The sequence below is a fragment of the Haliotis asinina genome, chromosome 5, assembly GCF_037392515.1.
Source record: "Haliotis asinina isolate JCU_RB_2024 chromosome 5, JCU_Hal_asi_v2, whole genome shotgun sequence".
NCBI lineage: Eukaryota > Metazoa > Mollusca > Gastropoda > Lepetellida > Haliotidae > Haliotis > Haliotis asinina.
This window is the reverse complement of record NC_090284.1, coordinates 57436922-57451344: the sequence shown is the minus strand read 5'-3', so window position 1 is coordinate 57451344 and position 14423 is coordinate 57436922. Positions and strand designations below refer to the sequence as shown.

General features: G+C 37.9%; 1 protein-coding gene across 2 annotated transcripts in view; it reads right to left on the bottom strand.

Annotated features, from left to right (window-relative positions):
• The window catches only part of LOC137284916 (protein dachsous-like), a 69710-nt gene extending 66453 nt beyond the window's left edge, over positions 1 to 3257 (bottom strand). For both annotated transcript variants that reach the window (XM_067816963.1, XM_067816964.1), the window contains exon 1: positions 3070 to 3257. In XM_067816963.1, the coding sequence (XP_067673064.1) occupies positions 3070 to 3079 (10 nt within the window). In that variant the 5' untranslated portion in view covers positions 3080 to 3257. The remainder of the gene's footprint in view (positions 1 to 3069) is intronic.
• Between the last annotated feature and the right edge of the window lie 11166 nt (positions 3258 to 14423).

Genomic DNA, 14423 nt, shown 5'->3' with positions numbered 1-14423 from the left:
CAAAACTACTTTGAGTCGAAAGCATAGTAAACAATTTGGACATCAATTGGGGATCGTTTTACTGTAAACGCACCACCTCGATCGAAAGACTCATATAAAGACCAAAGTACATAGATACCATATTTGCTAAAGAGAATGTTCATAAAAACATATTTTGCATTTTCACACTGGGGCAAGCGAAGTATGTTTATATATGCAATGGAGGACAGATGAATGTGAATCGAGTCTGTATTTTATGTTTTTAAACATTAAAAAATGTTGTTAAACATGAGTGTTTATTCAACCATCGCACATTTTCGAAACCATGTAAGCGACAAGTTTTTACTGTAGGCAGAATGAAAATGCCACAATGTCTAGCGCTTTACGATCACAAAACACAACGCGCAAATCGCAGTACATCTACATATTTTCAACGTTGTGTTGAATGTCAACACAGAATGGGTACCCACCAAGCCATATTAAGGCTTTAATGGGAAACATTTCTATGGGTAATGGGGCGTGTGAGAGGAAACAAAAAGAAAAAGGTTTCGTTGTAGTTCTCAGTTTTGAAAAACACAATGTACTCAAAGTAAATAGTCATGTCTGGTAAGGCTTCAGGTAATAATGGACTCTACACGCAACTACTCGTGTCCATATGGGCGTGTCGGTGTCGTAAGAGAGTGCTCAAATATGCTACGCTTGTGAACTAACCGCTGTTTGAGGAAACAGAGAAACTGCTTTCACTGGGATACAACTTCATTAGACGATTTAGACTTCTGAAGCATCTCCTCCGCTTAGCAAGATTGCTGCTGTGCTGTGTGGGGCAACACTATCTCTGTGCATCTGGTATCAGTTACTGAGCTTAACCCTTTCGGGAACATCTTGCATGGCGTCATCCCCCATTAGGAGTACATTAAATAATGCATTTACACCGGTATTCTCTGCTGGAAATGCTCAATGGAACCACTGTTCCAACTGTTGATATGTCATCATTTTGTATGTGTGTTTATTTATACGGATGGTACATGCATACATGTATATACAAATACATTCATACATACAAGCATGCATGAACGCACACTTACATACATACATACATACATACATACATACATACATACATACATACATACATACATACATACATACATACATACATACATACATACATACATACTAACAAATTCTGTGGGTAACATACATTGGAATACTTTATGGAACAAGTAAATCCATGAATTATAGTAAGATCCCCTATCTCAGCTGCATCCTAGCACAACTAAGGAATGTTAGCTAGACCATCAGATTCAAACTTCAATGTGTACTATGTTACGTTGATCTCATCCACGTGCACCACTTAAGACTAACTATGTACGGCATAGTTAACGTGTTGGCAGAACCAGCTAGGGATTACACAGGGAACACACTTCCAAGCAGAGCGAAAGGGTAATTGCACATATTTATGAGTGCAGTGAAGGCTATGTTTAGTCTTGGCCTTGGCAAAACATCAGCAGCATTTTCATAAAAGGTTTTACATACTCTTCTCTCTACTTCTTTTCGGTATACGTTAAATTGGAATTGCAAACAAATCATGAAGAGGGGATGATAACATTGTTTATTGAAACGTGTACAAGTGACTCCATTGTTCACAAAAGTGCAGTTCATTTAGGAGAGTTACATCCCTCTGGTCCCCACAAAACCTTTAATAGTGAGTTGAAATCCTTGTTCCATCAAAGAGGTAAGCAGAGGAGAGGAGAGGAGACCACATCACTTGTGTCGTTCATACCACATTGGACTGACACGACATAATTTAACTTGAAAATTGTTCAAATCATCGCCAAACAACGTAACCTAGAGCAAAATAGCTGGAGCGGTGGGGTAGCCTAGTGGTTAAAGCGTTCGTTCTTGAAGACCCGGGTTGGATTCTTCCAAATGGGTGTAATGTGTGAGGGTCTTTTCTGCTGTCCCCTGCCGAGATATTGCTTGAATAGTGCTAAAAGCGGCCTAAAACTGAACTCACTCATTGAAAAAGTAACTACAGTTTACTCATTGGCTTTAATTATCGAACCATGGTATTCATATATTAAAGAAACGAATAATGAATTCTAGTAGAAGTGTTATTAACATATTCTGAGGGAACAAAAACTAAGGCATCACATGAGAGCACAATGGTTCCTTTATGTTTTTTTCAAGGTTTCTTCACACATTGTATAGCATAGTTTGTGAAGAATCTTGGACAAAAATGGAACCCTTGTGCTGTCATGTGATCCCTCATTTTTTCCCTGGGTATATAACTCATCTACAATCAGTAACTGTAACGACTACAGAAACACGAATGTTACATTGACAATTCAGACTGCTTTGCCATGACAATATTAATAGTGACGCACTAAACAGATCATACATTTGCAGTTTGGTTCTGACAGCAACACATCTTTGGTATGCCATAGCATGGCTGCTTTGTAACAGAAGCACTGATTGTTTATAAGCACCGATTTGCCAACTAGGTCACAATTGTAGCAGAAAAGTAAATGCCAGTGAAAACAGCATTTATTCGCACATGAGCATGTTTTGCAATACCGGTATACAACTTTCATCAAAAGCAGGTCGAGGTGGAAGCGTGAGACACCGACACATACCTTCGGTAGTGGCCAGCATAATACACATGCATGTTCACATTCGACTATCATAGTAATTAATTGCTTTGATGTCAATGATCCTGGCATAACGTAATCAGACTTTTGGTTTGAAATCCTAGTTTGAACCTCTTGAAAGTTAAAATGACTTCGTTCTTGAAAATGAGGTACATAATGAGGAATGACTACCTTCTAGGCTTGATTGTATATCTCACCAGAATAGTGGCATTCACGACTTAAAATTCGTGATCATCCCTTTGCCGTACGGCCTCCTACTGAAGTTGCCATGATTGTCATTGGTTGCCAAGTTCAGGATATAAACCGTTATAGTTGCCAGGGTCATAAATACCACATGGTTAAATATCTCCTTTGACCTGTTTTAGATAGCGTGATATCACGATGTATGTTAGACTAATATCAAATTGTTATACCAACTTGATATATCCAAACATCTTACCTTTCTCCATGAGGACAGACTCCGAGTGAAGATCGCAGATTTTAGGTTGGAGTGTTTTATAGAGACGACGCCTGGGTAGACCTGTTTGATCACATACTTGATTGCATATTAACGGACCTCCGGTGGGAGGGGTCTGGGGTACTGTGGGTTTCAATTCACCAACGGATATACAGTGCTGCAATGCAAACACACAGACCGCTAACCGAACACAAGGGTAAACAAAGATCTACACTAGACACACGTCGGGAACCACACCACACATTAACCCTCCCTCCCGGTTCACATCTCCACATTTTCCTCATTCATTCTACAGCGTAAAAGTTCGCGGTCGTCCGGCACAGTGTATAGGGCAATGATTTGTATCGCAGTGTCTGTGTATATTTACTTAATGCCACCAACCGTCACATCTGAGTATACTAGAAAATGTAACAGTGTCTACTGTTAAAAACAATAGCTTTTCTTGTGTACGAATTAAATTGTATGCACTTCTTTGCATTTGCTTTGCGTCGAGTAGATAAGTATTCATATAGGAAATGAACTGTTCCCTTGAACATTTATTATAGTAAACTATGTCATATCGTTAATGAGTAACAAAAGTAAGATTGGAATTTAAAATAGGAATGGGTTTATATTACGATTTCTCATTAATTAAGCAGATAGACTGATGTTTGAAGCTTTCTCACTTTGATGGTTCGGGTTTGGTTTTCCAAATGGCTAAAATGTGTATAAAGCAGTATGTGTCCTTCTTGTTACAATGCGTGATTATTGCCAATGCAGTAGAAATCCCATCACTCTTGTGCTTGCAGGTAGGTAAGCGGATCGCGCGATTTTGTACCAAGGTTACATCCTTATGTGGAGATTTGAACTTCATTCTGGCCATCGGTTATATAACGGTGCACTACAACATTCTGGCGTGATCCCTGCTCGAGGCCGTCTGTCTGCTCGTGGTTCATTTCCGTAGCGGGCGACAGCTCAAAATATTTGTGACAATGATCTGTCATTCACATATATTCATTTCAGAATATATTTAATATAAATCTTGACTGTTAATAGTAGATCCTTACTTTAACCTGTGCAGTTGTGTATATCCGATTATATACCAGTTTGCTAAATAGTGCAGCATGTTCTGAATCAGCACTGCCAGGAAGACCTTAACGTAAATGAGTAATGCAGCGCAAACGTTTACATATTCACCTATTTAAAAATCTATATTGTCCCATCGGAAAACTCAATCTGTATATAGGGACATTATGGGAATTTCGCAATTCTTGACGGGAAGCATGATACTGGATAAAAGAAGACGTTTCATATTTGACGAAAGTCTAGCCTGACTTGCGGTTGTTTGCGAAGTCAGGGAGCTACACAAAAGGTCTGTTTACCTGTAAATGGAATAGTCACGACTTTACATGTGAATCTCAAGCCCCTACCCCCCACCTCCGGGCTGACTCCTCACTTTCAAACATTATAGTTGATAGCACACGTTTGAGTATGCAATTTTTGCTCTGCAGAAGAAGTGGTATGGATTTGTTAACATTTCACAGATGCTATGTAAATGTAAGGAAATTTGTTTGATCTCCAGCAGTGGTCCAAAATTGGATAAAGCGAGGACATTGTCAGCTGGTGTGTCAACTTTCACAAAGATTCGTGATGAAGATGGGTTTCCGTGAAGATATGAAGTGACATTCTTTTACCTACGTTACTAAATATACCGAACTTACTCATACTTGATGTCGTACTTCCTGTTTCGAGAACGAATCTTGAAGGACAACTAACACGATTTGATAAGTCATAGAATAAATACTTTGACCTGTATTTGCATAATAGCTTTCTCGAGGTATTCCAGGGATATCTGTAAACAGATATATGTATCTCAGAGATTAAAACCCAAAACTGGGCTCAGTGTTTGTTGTTTGGCTCCACACAGAGCAACTGGCTATATGACATCGTGGTGGACAGACAGAGGTACGCAGGACCAAAGTCCCATAGACAAAAACCTCTCGAACAAAAGTTCTTTGGGGCAAAAACCCTATTCTCAACGTGGAGTGTGTAGGGAGTTGGTCTTGAGAAGGGTAATCAAGAAATTGGGTTTGAGAAGGATGAACTAAGATACTTAAGTGATGCTTTTACAAGGTGGACTTAAGGAGGAAGGTGATCTTGACATTAGTAATCCAAAGGTTGATGGACGTAAAACATAATGTAAAAACTGTTCCAGAGTTTCTCGAGAATGTTGGACACACTGTGAGACTGGGATACGATGTGACTGGGATATGACCATTTTGATACTAGAATGTAAATAAGGTTTGCACATAATTTATCATATGGGGGCTTTAGTCTGAGATGTCTGCGGCTTTTGTCCGAGAAGCTTTTGTCTGTGGGGCTTCGCTCCTGTGGAGCTTATATTAATCGAGTCCGGCCCAGTTGGGATCCCCTGCCGAAGATCAGTTCTAACCCGGATCTTCACCTTTAAGGGCTGATGCAGTCGAACTAATTTCCCAGAAAACTGCGGTTATACCAAACTCAAATGAACCTCTCGTTTTAATTCGTTAAAACCGTACTTTACCATACGCATTTCACTAAAATATACAGTACGGGGCAGGGAATGAATATGCTGCAGCAGAGCCTTGCAGCAGACCAGAGCAAGACAAAACATTTATTGTGACCATTGCGGGATAAGCATGATAATCAAGAATACATAGTATGGGGGAATGGTCAGCTTGATGATGGTATTACAGAATATAAATAGTTTTCTAAACCCTTATTTGTTTACAGTTAAATAATTGTTTAAATATTAACATTTTTCTGACAAAAAAAGTTTAAAAAGGGGCGTGTATAGTTTTGTTTAAGTAACTTTTAGAGAAAGAGCAGAAGCAAATGAAATGGAATTCGTCCTATTGTGGCTATACATGTATTTTTTTTTGGGGGGGAGGGGGGGGATTCCGTGCCACCTAATTCTATCCTTAAACGATGACAGGAAGTTCTAAACAAGAGGAACATAAAAGCCAAGAAAAATGTGATACGTGCCAGACAGTTTTCAAGGAGACGCTCAGATTTGAATATGCGATAAACCGTACCTCGGGAAGAATTCGAACTTTCCGTTTGAGTTGCTGTATCATGTAACCACGAGGAGATAATAGGTTGAAGTACATTGAGAAAGACAGTTTGTTGACTTAACCGGTACAGTCTATAGCCAGTTTCATTGAAAACTACTTCCGCGGATCCTGTCCCATGTTTTTATATGGTCTGCTATGGTCTTCATTGTATAACATATACAGAGACTGTGGCGTCTTTAGCTCTTTTTATACCAGAGGGATAGAGTTTGCAATACGACGTTGAATAGAATTAATTTGGGGTACCCTTCCAAGGTCTCCATATAACATGTCGAGCGGCCTACTTCTCTTGACAGGATGTAATTTGCATGAACAGATTCGATGAATTTACAGATTTATACCATGACATCGTAGCGATATAATTGCATTTAATTACAGGTGATGGATTCGATTTTTACGCAGCACGAAATACATCTGCCTTCATGGCAGATTAAAAATAAAGTTTTAAAATGATTATTGTTTGTAAAATGGATTCAAATATATTTAAAATCACTGCCTATGCCATGGATGTGCACTGTCATAGTAACTGTTGGCTTTTATCTCTTTTTATATCGCCGATAATTACGACTTAGGTTTTGCTGGTGTTGATAACTAATTCCATGTTTTACTGTAAGAGAAAATAGGTCAGCTAATACTGTATCATCGACGTACATAGGTCAACTAATACCGCATCATTGACGCACATAGGGCAACTAATACTGTATCATCGACGCACATAGGCCAAATAATACTGTATCAGCGACGCACATAGGCCAAATAATACTGTATCATCGACGTTAAGAAACATATGGATATTTCGAAAAGTCCGTCGAGTGACTCAACGAAAGGACTAGAGCAATTCTGAAAATGCAGATACTGTTCCAAATCATTATAGAAATAAGGAGAATTGTATTGGTATAGAATGACCCCTTGTCGGACACCAATAAGGCAGTGTAATGTCATCGTACAATAATTCGAATGAATGTCCCATCACTAACTTGTGGTAATAATCTGTTTCCATAAAGTAAACATTGTCAAAAACTTTCGGTAAATAACCAAACTACAATAAATTTGTTTCTTTCTGTTTCAAAGTAGATTAATAATTGCACAGCCTCTAAACATATGACCATTAGTAGTAGCCGTTTCCAAAACCTGATTGTAACTCTGATAAAATATTAGTTCTTTCAGCATAATCGTTTACCATTATCTTGGGAACTGAGGAAAGTTATAACATCTACTGGTTGGGGACTCCGGGGGCATCTTTACTTCCATTATCCTTTTTGACTGGACGGATGTTACTATTTAGAAAATCTCTCAGAGTGAATGAAATAGCGGATTAAATCAGCCTAACATACAAAGATAAATAAGCAGGCGTCAGTGATTTAATATCCTATCAAAAAACCCCAAGACCACATAGACGAAAAATCTGTTGCGAAAAAGTAGTAATTTCAAGCATGTATAACTCGTCCACAAATAGATTTTAGTGCCTGGAGCTTTACACCAGATTAGTAATGTCTATACAACCAAGTGTATGTTGAGAGCGATGGTGACGACGTAGCACGACCTCGACGTTGGGTTTCCTGGCTCTCAGACCAATTTCTTTCAAACTGTTCCGTAAAGTGTGACTGGATATCCTCTAAAGTCCAGGCTATCTTGCCCGTTGCAAATCACGCACCTGTAGTACCCGGATGTATCGCTCTTGGTCTGTGTATAACTCGAGGTTGGCCTGTACAGGGACGGTCATTCGTTATAGATGTTTGGTTGGAACGAGCTGCAAGCCATGGTATCTTGCTCATGCTAACATTCAGACGCCTGGCAGCAGAAGATTGGTAATTTCCAGCATTCTTTCCATACATTCTTTCCATGGCGATGTTCCGTGTCGTAGAGTCAAGTCGTGACGTGATGTTTTGACCTTGAAACTCCTTCAAAACGAATGCCAATTTCATAAAGTAATCTGGAATTTGTAAATGCTCTTGCACAATTTCAACTGGAAAGTGATTTATGTTGCTTTTACTTGTGCAATTGTGTAAAATCAACACCTTTGTTATATATTTTGGCGATTCTTTGAACACAATAGATAATTAGTAGATTTTCATTTGTACAAATGCGTTTCGTTTTTTGATAGTATATATTCTTAATGTTTACAGTTCACTGAAATATGTAAATATATTTATAATGCTATCCCTACAACGTGTCTTACTTTTTATGAGCAGACGTATGGAATATGCAACTTCATGTTAACCTACGTCAAAGATCAAAATATTATTGCAATCAGTTAAAATACGTCAAAGGGATCACCGTGGGTATGGTTTGTCAAGTTTTTCAAATAATCAAAACGATTATTGAGAGAGGCAAATTTGCGTCGGGATCTTTCTGACGTAACATTTTCTAAAATGAAAGTGTCACTTTTACGTATATGTTGTATGTCGTAAGAATAGACGTTTACTTAATTAAATGCTGCATTGGTAGCATAGGCAAGCATATACGGTGTTTGGTACTAAAGTGAATACTGCATTATGTAAAAAAAATACCATATCAGAATGTTTCTGCTTTGAACATGTCATCGTGTTTTATAATGCGATAAAGTTTGGCATGTAATGCAATTAAAATACGTAATCAACATCATCATGATTATCATCATGCAGACAGGAAAAGCACTGGAAGCTGGAATTTTCTTAGCGATCCTTACATGTTGCACATTCACCGATCACCTCAAACAACGTACATTGTAGACAACACTGTAGCCAGCACGGTAGATGACATTGTAGATAACATTGTAGACAACACTGTAGACAACACTATAGATAACATTGTGAACAACATTGTAGACAACACTATAGATAACATTGTAGACAACACTGTAGACAACACTGACTGTAGACACCACTCTAAGGAACATGTACAGGAAAGCTATATCAGCCATGCAAAAGTGATAAAACGACGGCGACACAATGTAGACGTTTTTGAGCAATACTTTTACAGCGAAGGGAAATCATCAGGAGTGTTAGTGTTTGTGAATGAGTAATTCCTTAAAAGCAACGTTTACAGTATTTCAGATATATCATAGTGTCAACTGGGCAAGGAATCCTGATTTTTTCCCGAATCGTACGCTTCAACATAAGGTGAATGTCAGATTCGAACTTGCATTTACAATCATCTAATGAATAACAGGGTTCACCGAACGTTTGAATGGGGAACGTGCATCGTAACAAAGGATTAAGACATATAATCATTTACTCTGGGAGTAAGACTGGCTGTATGATCTCATAGCTGCCCCTGTTGTCACGATATTCTAGATGAACGCTTAAGATAGATTGGGGACATGCACGACTGGATGTATCATTTCATAGATGTCCCTGTAGTGTCCCTGTGTTGTGAATCACGAAATTGTAGCTGAGACCTTAAGATAGATTTCTGTGTATTAAGGACATACACAACTGCATGTGTCATCTCATAGACGCCATTGCTGTGGTGTTCTGAATCACGACATGTAGCCCAGGCGTTGTCTCTAAGGGTCTCAATACCCGATAGTTTGACGACTGACTCATGTTTATATTTCGTTATGATATAGCTGCCCTAGTACTCATCTGGCAGCGTGACATATTACAATAGCCTCCATTATCCCAGTTTACTATGTCAACATCGACACTTTCGTCACACCCACGATTGAGGAGGAAGCGAATGACCCCTGTTCATTGAGTAAACAATCCCGTGAGTTCCTCTTCGTGTGGATTATTGGGGGAAAAAAGTATTCCAGACTTCTTATTTCATGTAAATTGGATTCCAATAGTATTTTAGCATAAATCTTCTTTTAAAAGTCTTGGCCTGTTAAGGCTCCCAAGAGAGTGTGGTTGAGGGGTAATCATTAAACTCACACGCATTTTGACAGCTACTGGGAATTAACTGGTCGTAACCAGAACATTGTTGAAGTGACAGATTAGTGTTTGCGTTTGACTACACTTGAATCAACTTGTCATAACCAGGATATTGTCATAGTGACAGATCCGTGTTTACAACTGACAACAATTGAATCAACTGGTCCTAACCAGGATATTGTTGAAGTGACAGATCCATGTTTGCAAGTGACTACCCTTGAACCAACTGGTCCTAACTAGGATATTGTTGAAGTGACAGATCCGTGTTTACAAGTGACTAAGCTTGAGTTACCTGGTCGTGACCACTGTTGAAGTGACAGACCCATACTACAGTTGACTATACGTGAATCGACTGGTCGTAACCAGGACATTGTTCAAAGCGTCATCATAGGTTCTGATCCTGAAAATTTATCGTCATTCGTGTTGACTTATTGTGGCCATATATCTGTAGTTGCATTATTTCATGGATTATCAACATGCAAAATATAGGTACAGATTATAGCATTCTTCATATTTCAGTTCTTCATTTTTCTCTCAGTGTGTCCAACATTTACAAGCACGAAGAGACTGTTATGTTAGAGGCTATTATGTACACATATGTCTAATGATTCTTTGCAAGAGCTACCTGAAGCTCTCGTAAAATTCACTGACCGCCGTCGGCAATCTCATTTGAGAGCTTTGTTTGCGATGGTGCAACTTCGAGAATGCTGTCTTTTCAAGTACTGCATCTCTGTCAATATCTCTTGGATTTGTTCTCTCTGGTAGTCGCGTAAATTGTACGCAATGCGTACCCCCAGAAGAACATTTTGTTTCCCGAGTCTGTCATTTATTACAGCCGTTCATTGAGTGACTCTCGAGAGTTTGAAACTATTGCTTTGTGGATACTGTCTCCTTGACAAAATTACTGACAACTTTATTTCTTGATCCAGGGGCATATGTTAATAAACATGGTGAGTAGATGTTTGAGCAATTCGGCATTCAGACTGAACCTTCGTCTGACGTCATGGTTGTGGAGGGATCTACAGTCTCTCTTTGCCTGAAAACACACAAATAGATAAATAAATTACATCATGTATGTGGCGGCATATATACATACGTATACAAATACATAATTATATGCATTATATATACGCAAGCACGCAAGCACGCACGCACGCACGCACGCACGCACACACATGAATGCATACATACATACATACATACATACATACATACATACATACATACATACATACATACATACATGCATACATGCATACATACATACATGCATACAGAGTGGTCGAAAAGATGGCAAATCCCATCTGAATTACGTCAATGAACAGTAGTTCAACAGGACTCCATCAGAATGTCCTGAAAGATAGATTCGGATCATACCGTATCGCTTAAACTGTTTTGATGCTGTTCTTGTCGTACGTGATATATCTCCCTTCCTCGTGCTTTGAGGATTAGTATGTGCCGATCAAACATTTTGAGCCGCCATTAAAGGATGTTTATACACAGTTTTCCCTTGTTGAATTTTCCATTTAGGTGTTTGTTTTGAATAGGTTTCAGTACGGTTTGTGTCCATCAGCTGGTGGGATATATTCTAGTTCGCCATCAACGAAACAAAAGACCCTAGACAACAAAGAAATTGTGTCAAATGAAATCAGTGAACAGTGATGTGTTGAAATTACATGTAGTGAACTGATATATCTGGTTTCAGACATGTTACAACTCCCCAGCTGTAGCTGTTTCTCAAATATGCTAGTTTAAACAAAATATTGCAATTTCACCTAAAATGAAAACGTCATTATATGGCATCAAGAGCCCCATGATATCAGGCATCAAATTTTCAATCGTATCTTCATGGAAAACTCTCATTAATTCAACAACCCATAGGAGAAATATGCACAATTTCTACTTAACATGAAATATTAGTCATATGTGGCGTTGTATCGACATGCTGCCAGATTCCTTGGAGTCACACCAAGTCAGTCTCTGTGATAAGACACGGCTCCCTACACGATCGCCGATAGTATTTCAGAGTACATGTCTGTTTTCGTTTTAGTTATGGGAGTTTTCATATTCTTTATTCAAAACACATACGATATATATAAAATATTTCCACACTTGACTATTTACTTCGATATATAATGATAAAAGCAGACAGTGCTTGGATGATGTCCATAGAAAACACACTGTTTTCCCCATGGCATGTGTTTGTTTCCCGAATATTGCTCTTGAAATAAGCTATGTATCATCCTTTTGAAATCTCTTTGAGATTAAGTCGATAAATCGGATTTATTAGATTACAAAGTCTCTCCATCATTTTCACGATGCTTGAGTTTATTTATGTGTCATTTATTCTCATGGCGCCTAAACTGCCAACACATACCATGCTAGTTCAGGTAAAAAATCTAGCCATGTTAAAAATAACTCTGCGATCTATTGTATAGCTCAGATGTAAAGGGCATTGTAAACAATAATTATTACGACATGGCTTTGTGCATGTTCATGTCTCAAACGAGTTACTGTCATGTTCGATTAAGTTCTCAGAATAACAACACATTATCGAATATGAACCTTCTACTTACATATGAACACATCTCCGAAACAAAGTCTTCTGATATTCTCCTTGTGCGTTCGAACGACTTCATCTCTTAAACATGCACAAATCTTCTGATAACCTCATTTAAAAGACTTTAAAATGTTCATATTATCTCACATTTTACACAATATGCCACAGGGGACATTCTTAAAAAATGTTGCAATGTCGGCCATTGTTAACAAACAAGGGGTGTCTTCTTCTGTTAAAAGCGATGTGAGAAGATGCCTAGTCACTCCCTATATATCTTTGTTTGTTGTTTATTAATTTATTAATTTATCATTGCAATACTCAGACTCAGGCCCGTTTTTCATAGATGATGACCTAAAGTACAATAAAAAACCATTGTGATTTGTTATACAAGCGCAAGATGTACATTACAAACATTAAACATGTTAGTTAAATAGATTGCTGCAGTTTATAAAAAGTAGCTTCATGCTTGAACAGTATGCTTGCTTTGCTAAAGTATAACATGCTTTTGAAAAATTATTTGTACAGTAAAAGACAAATTCAAATATTTTAATGAGAAACTGTTTTAATGGGCTCTCTATTTAATGACCATCTTTTGTGGTTTAATAACTTTCCACCATTTTTGACAACAGCTTTGTTCATTATTTACAGTTAATGCCCATTTAACACAATAATGAGATAATTGTAATGCTTCAGTTCTTTCAAGACATTACGGTTATCGACATGCCACGTTTGGAGAATTCTGTTTACAATCCTTAGACATTACAAATCCTGATTAGCTAATTACACATCGTAAATTATATTGCAGTATCGTAAAACAATCCTGGTTGTTAGACGATTCGAAAATAAGTTCAGTTGATTTCTTGACGATGAAACATAAAGTATTTTTGTTTATGGTATGCCAGTTATAATTGTTTTCTGTTGCTACACGTCATGTCAATTACTCCGATTCTTAAGCAGTGATATCTTCCAAGAATATATATTTAAATGTTTGAGAAGGTCATCTTTCATTTTCTTTCTTTGGCCAGGCCTGTGAAGCTATACATAAGAGGTACAGGGCGTCATATAACGGACATACAAGGTTAAACAACGAGAAATGTACGCACGTTTTAAACTCAAGATTCCTAGCATCACAGATAATGCCTCAAGAATACTCTGTTGTGCTTTACTTTACTATCCAGATGGTGAGGGGGCTTGTGCGTTTACATTTAACGACTCTTTGGTGTTATGTAGCGACGAGTAGAAGAAATGTATTCTGGAGTTTCTAATTATTTACATTTATCAGAAAAAGTTTCGTTCTGCAGAAATGTTACCTAGACTCTGAGACACAATGATATTGTATTGCCAAACATATTTCTTTGAAAAAAGGAAGAAAACTTAGTTTTATGAACATTGGGTTTTCATTATTTACGACATCCATATAACTGCGTAAAACACAACATAACACAACACGGGCGCATGCGAAAAGAAATGAAAATGCGCATCTAAAGAACAGATTACTACTTTACTGAAAACATATGCAAGTATATTTCCATGCAGGTACATGTGCATTTTCCAAAATGTGTCAGCAAACTGAACTTTGAAGGATGATTTTTAAGATGTTTTCTGATGATAAAAAATAAATTAATCACGTTCTTATTGGATTCAGTAGAAAGATAAAGCAGCTGGAATTCTGATTGATTGATTTGTGTGGAAGCACACTGGCAGTAGTGTCTATTGCTGAAGGCAGACCACCACAGGGGAGGCGTTTAGGGAACATCTTTACCATTTACGCTAATGGCTTTCTATACCACCTGCGTTGCATAAGCGAATAAATAATAAAATTAAAAACAAGGA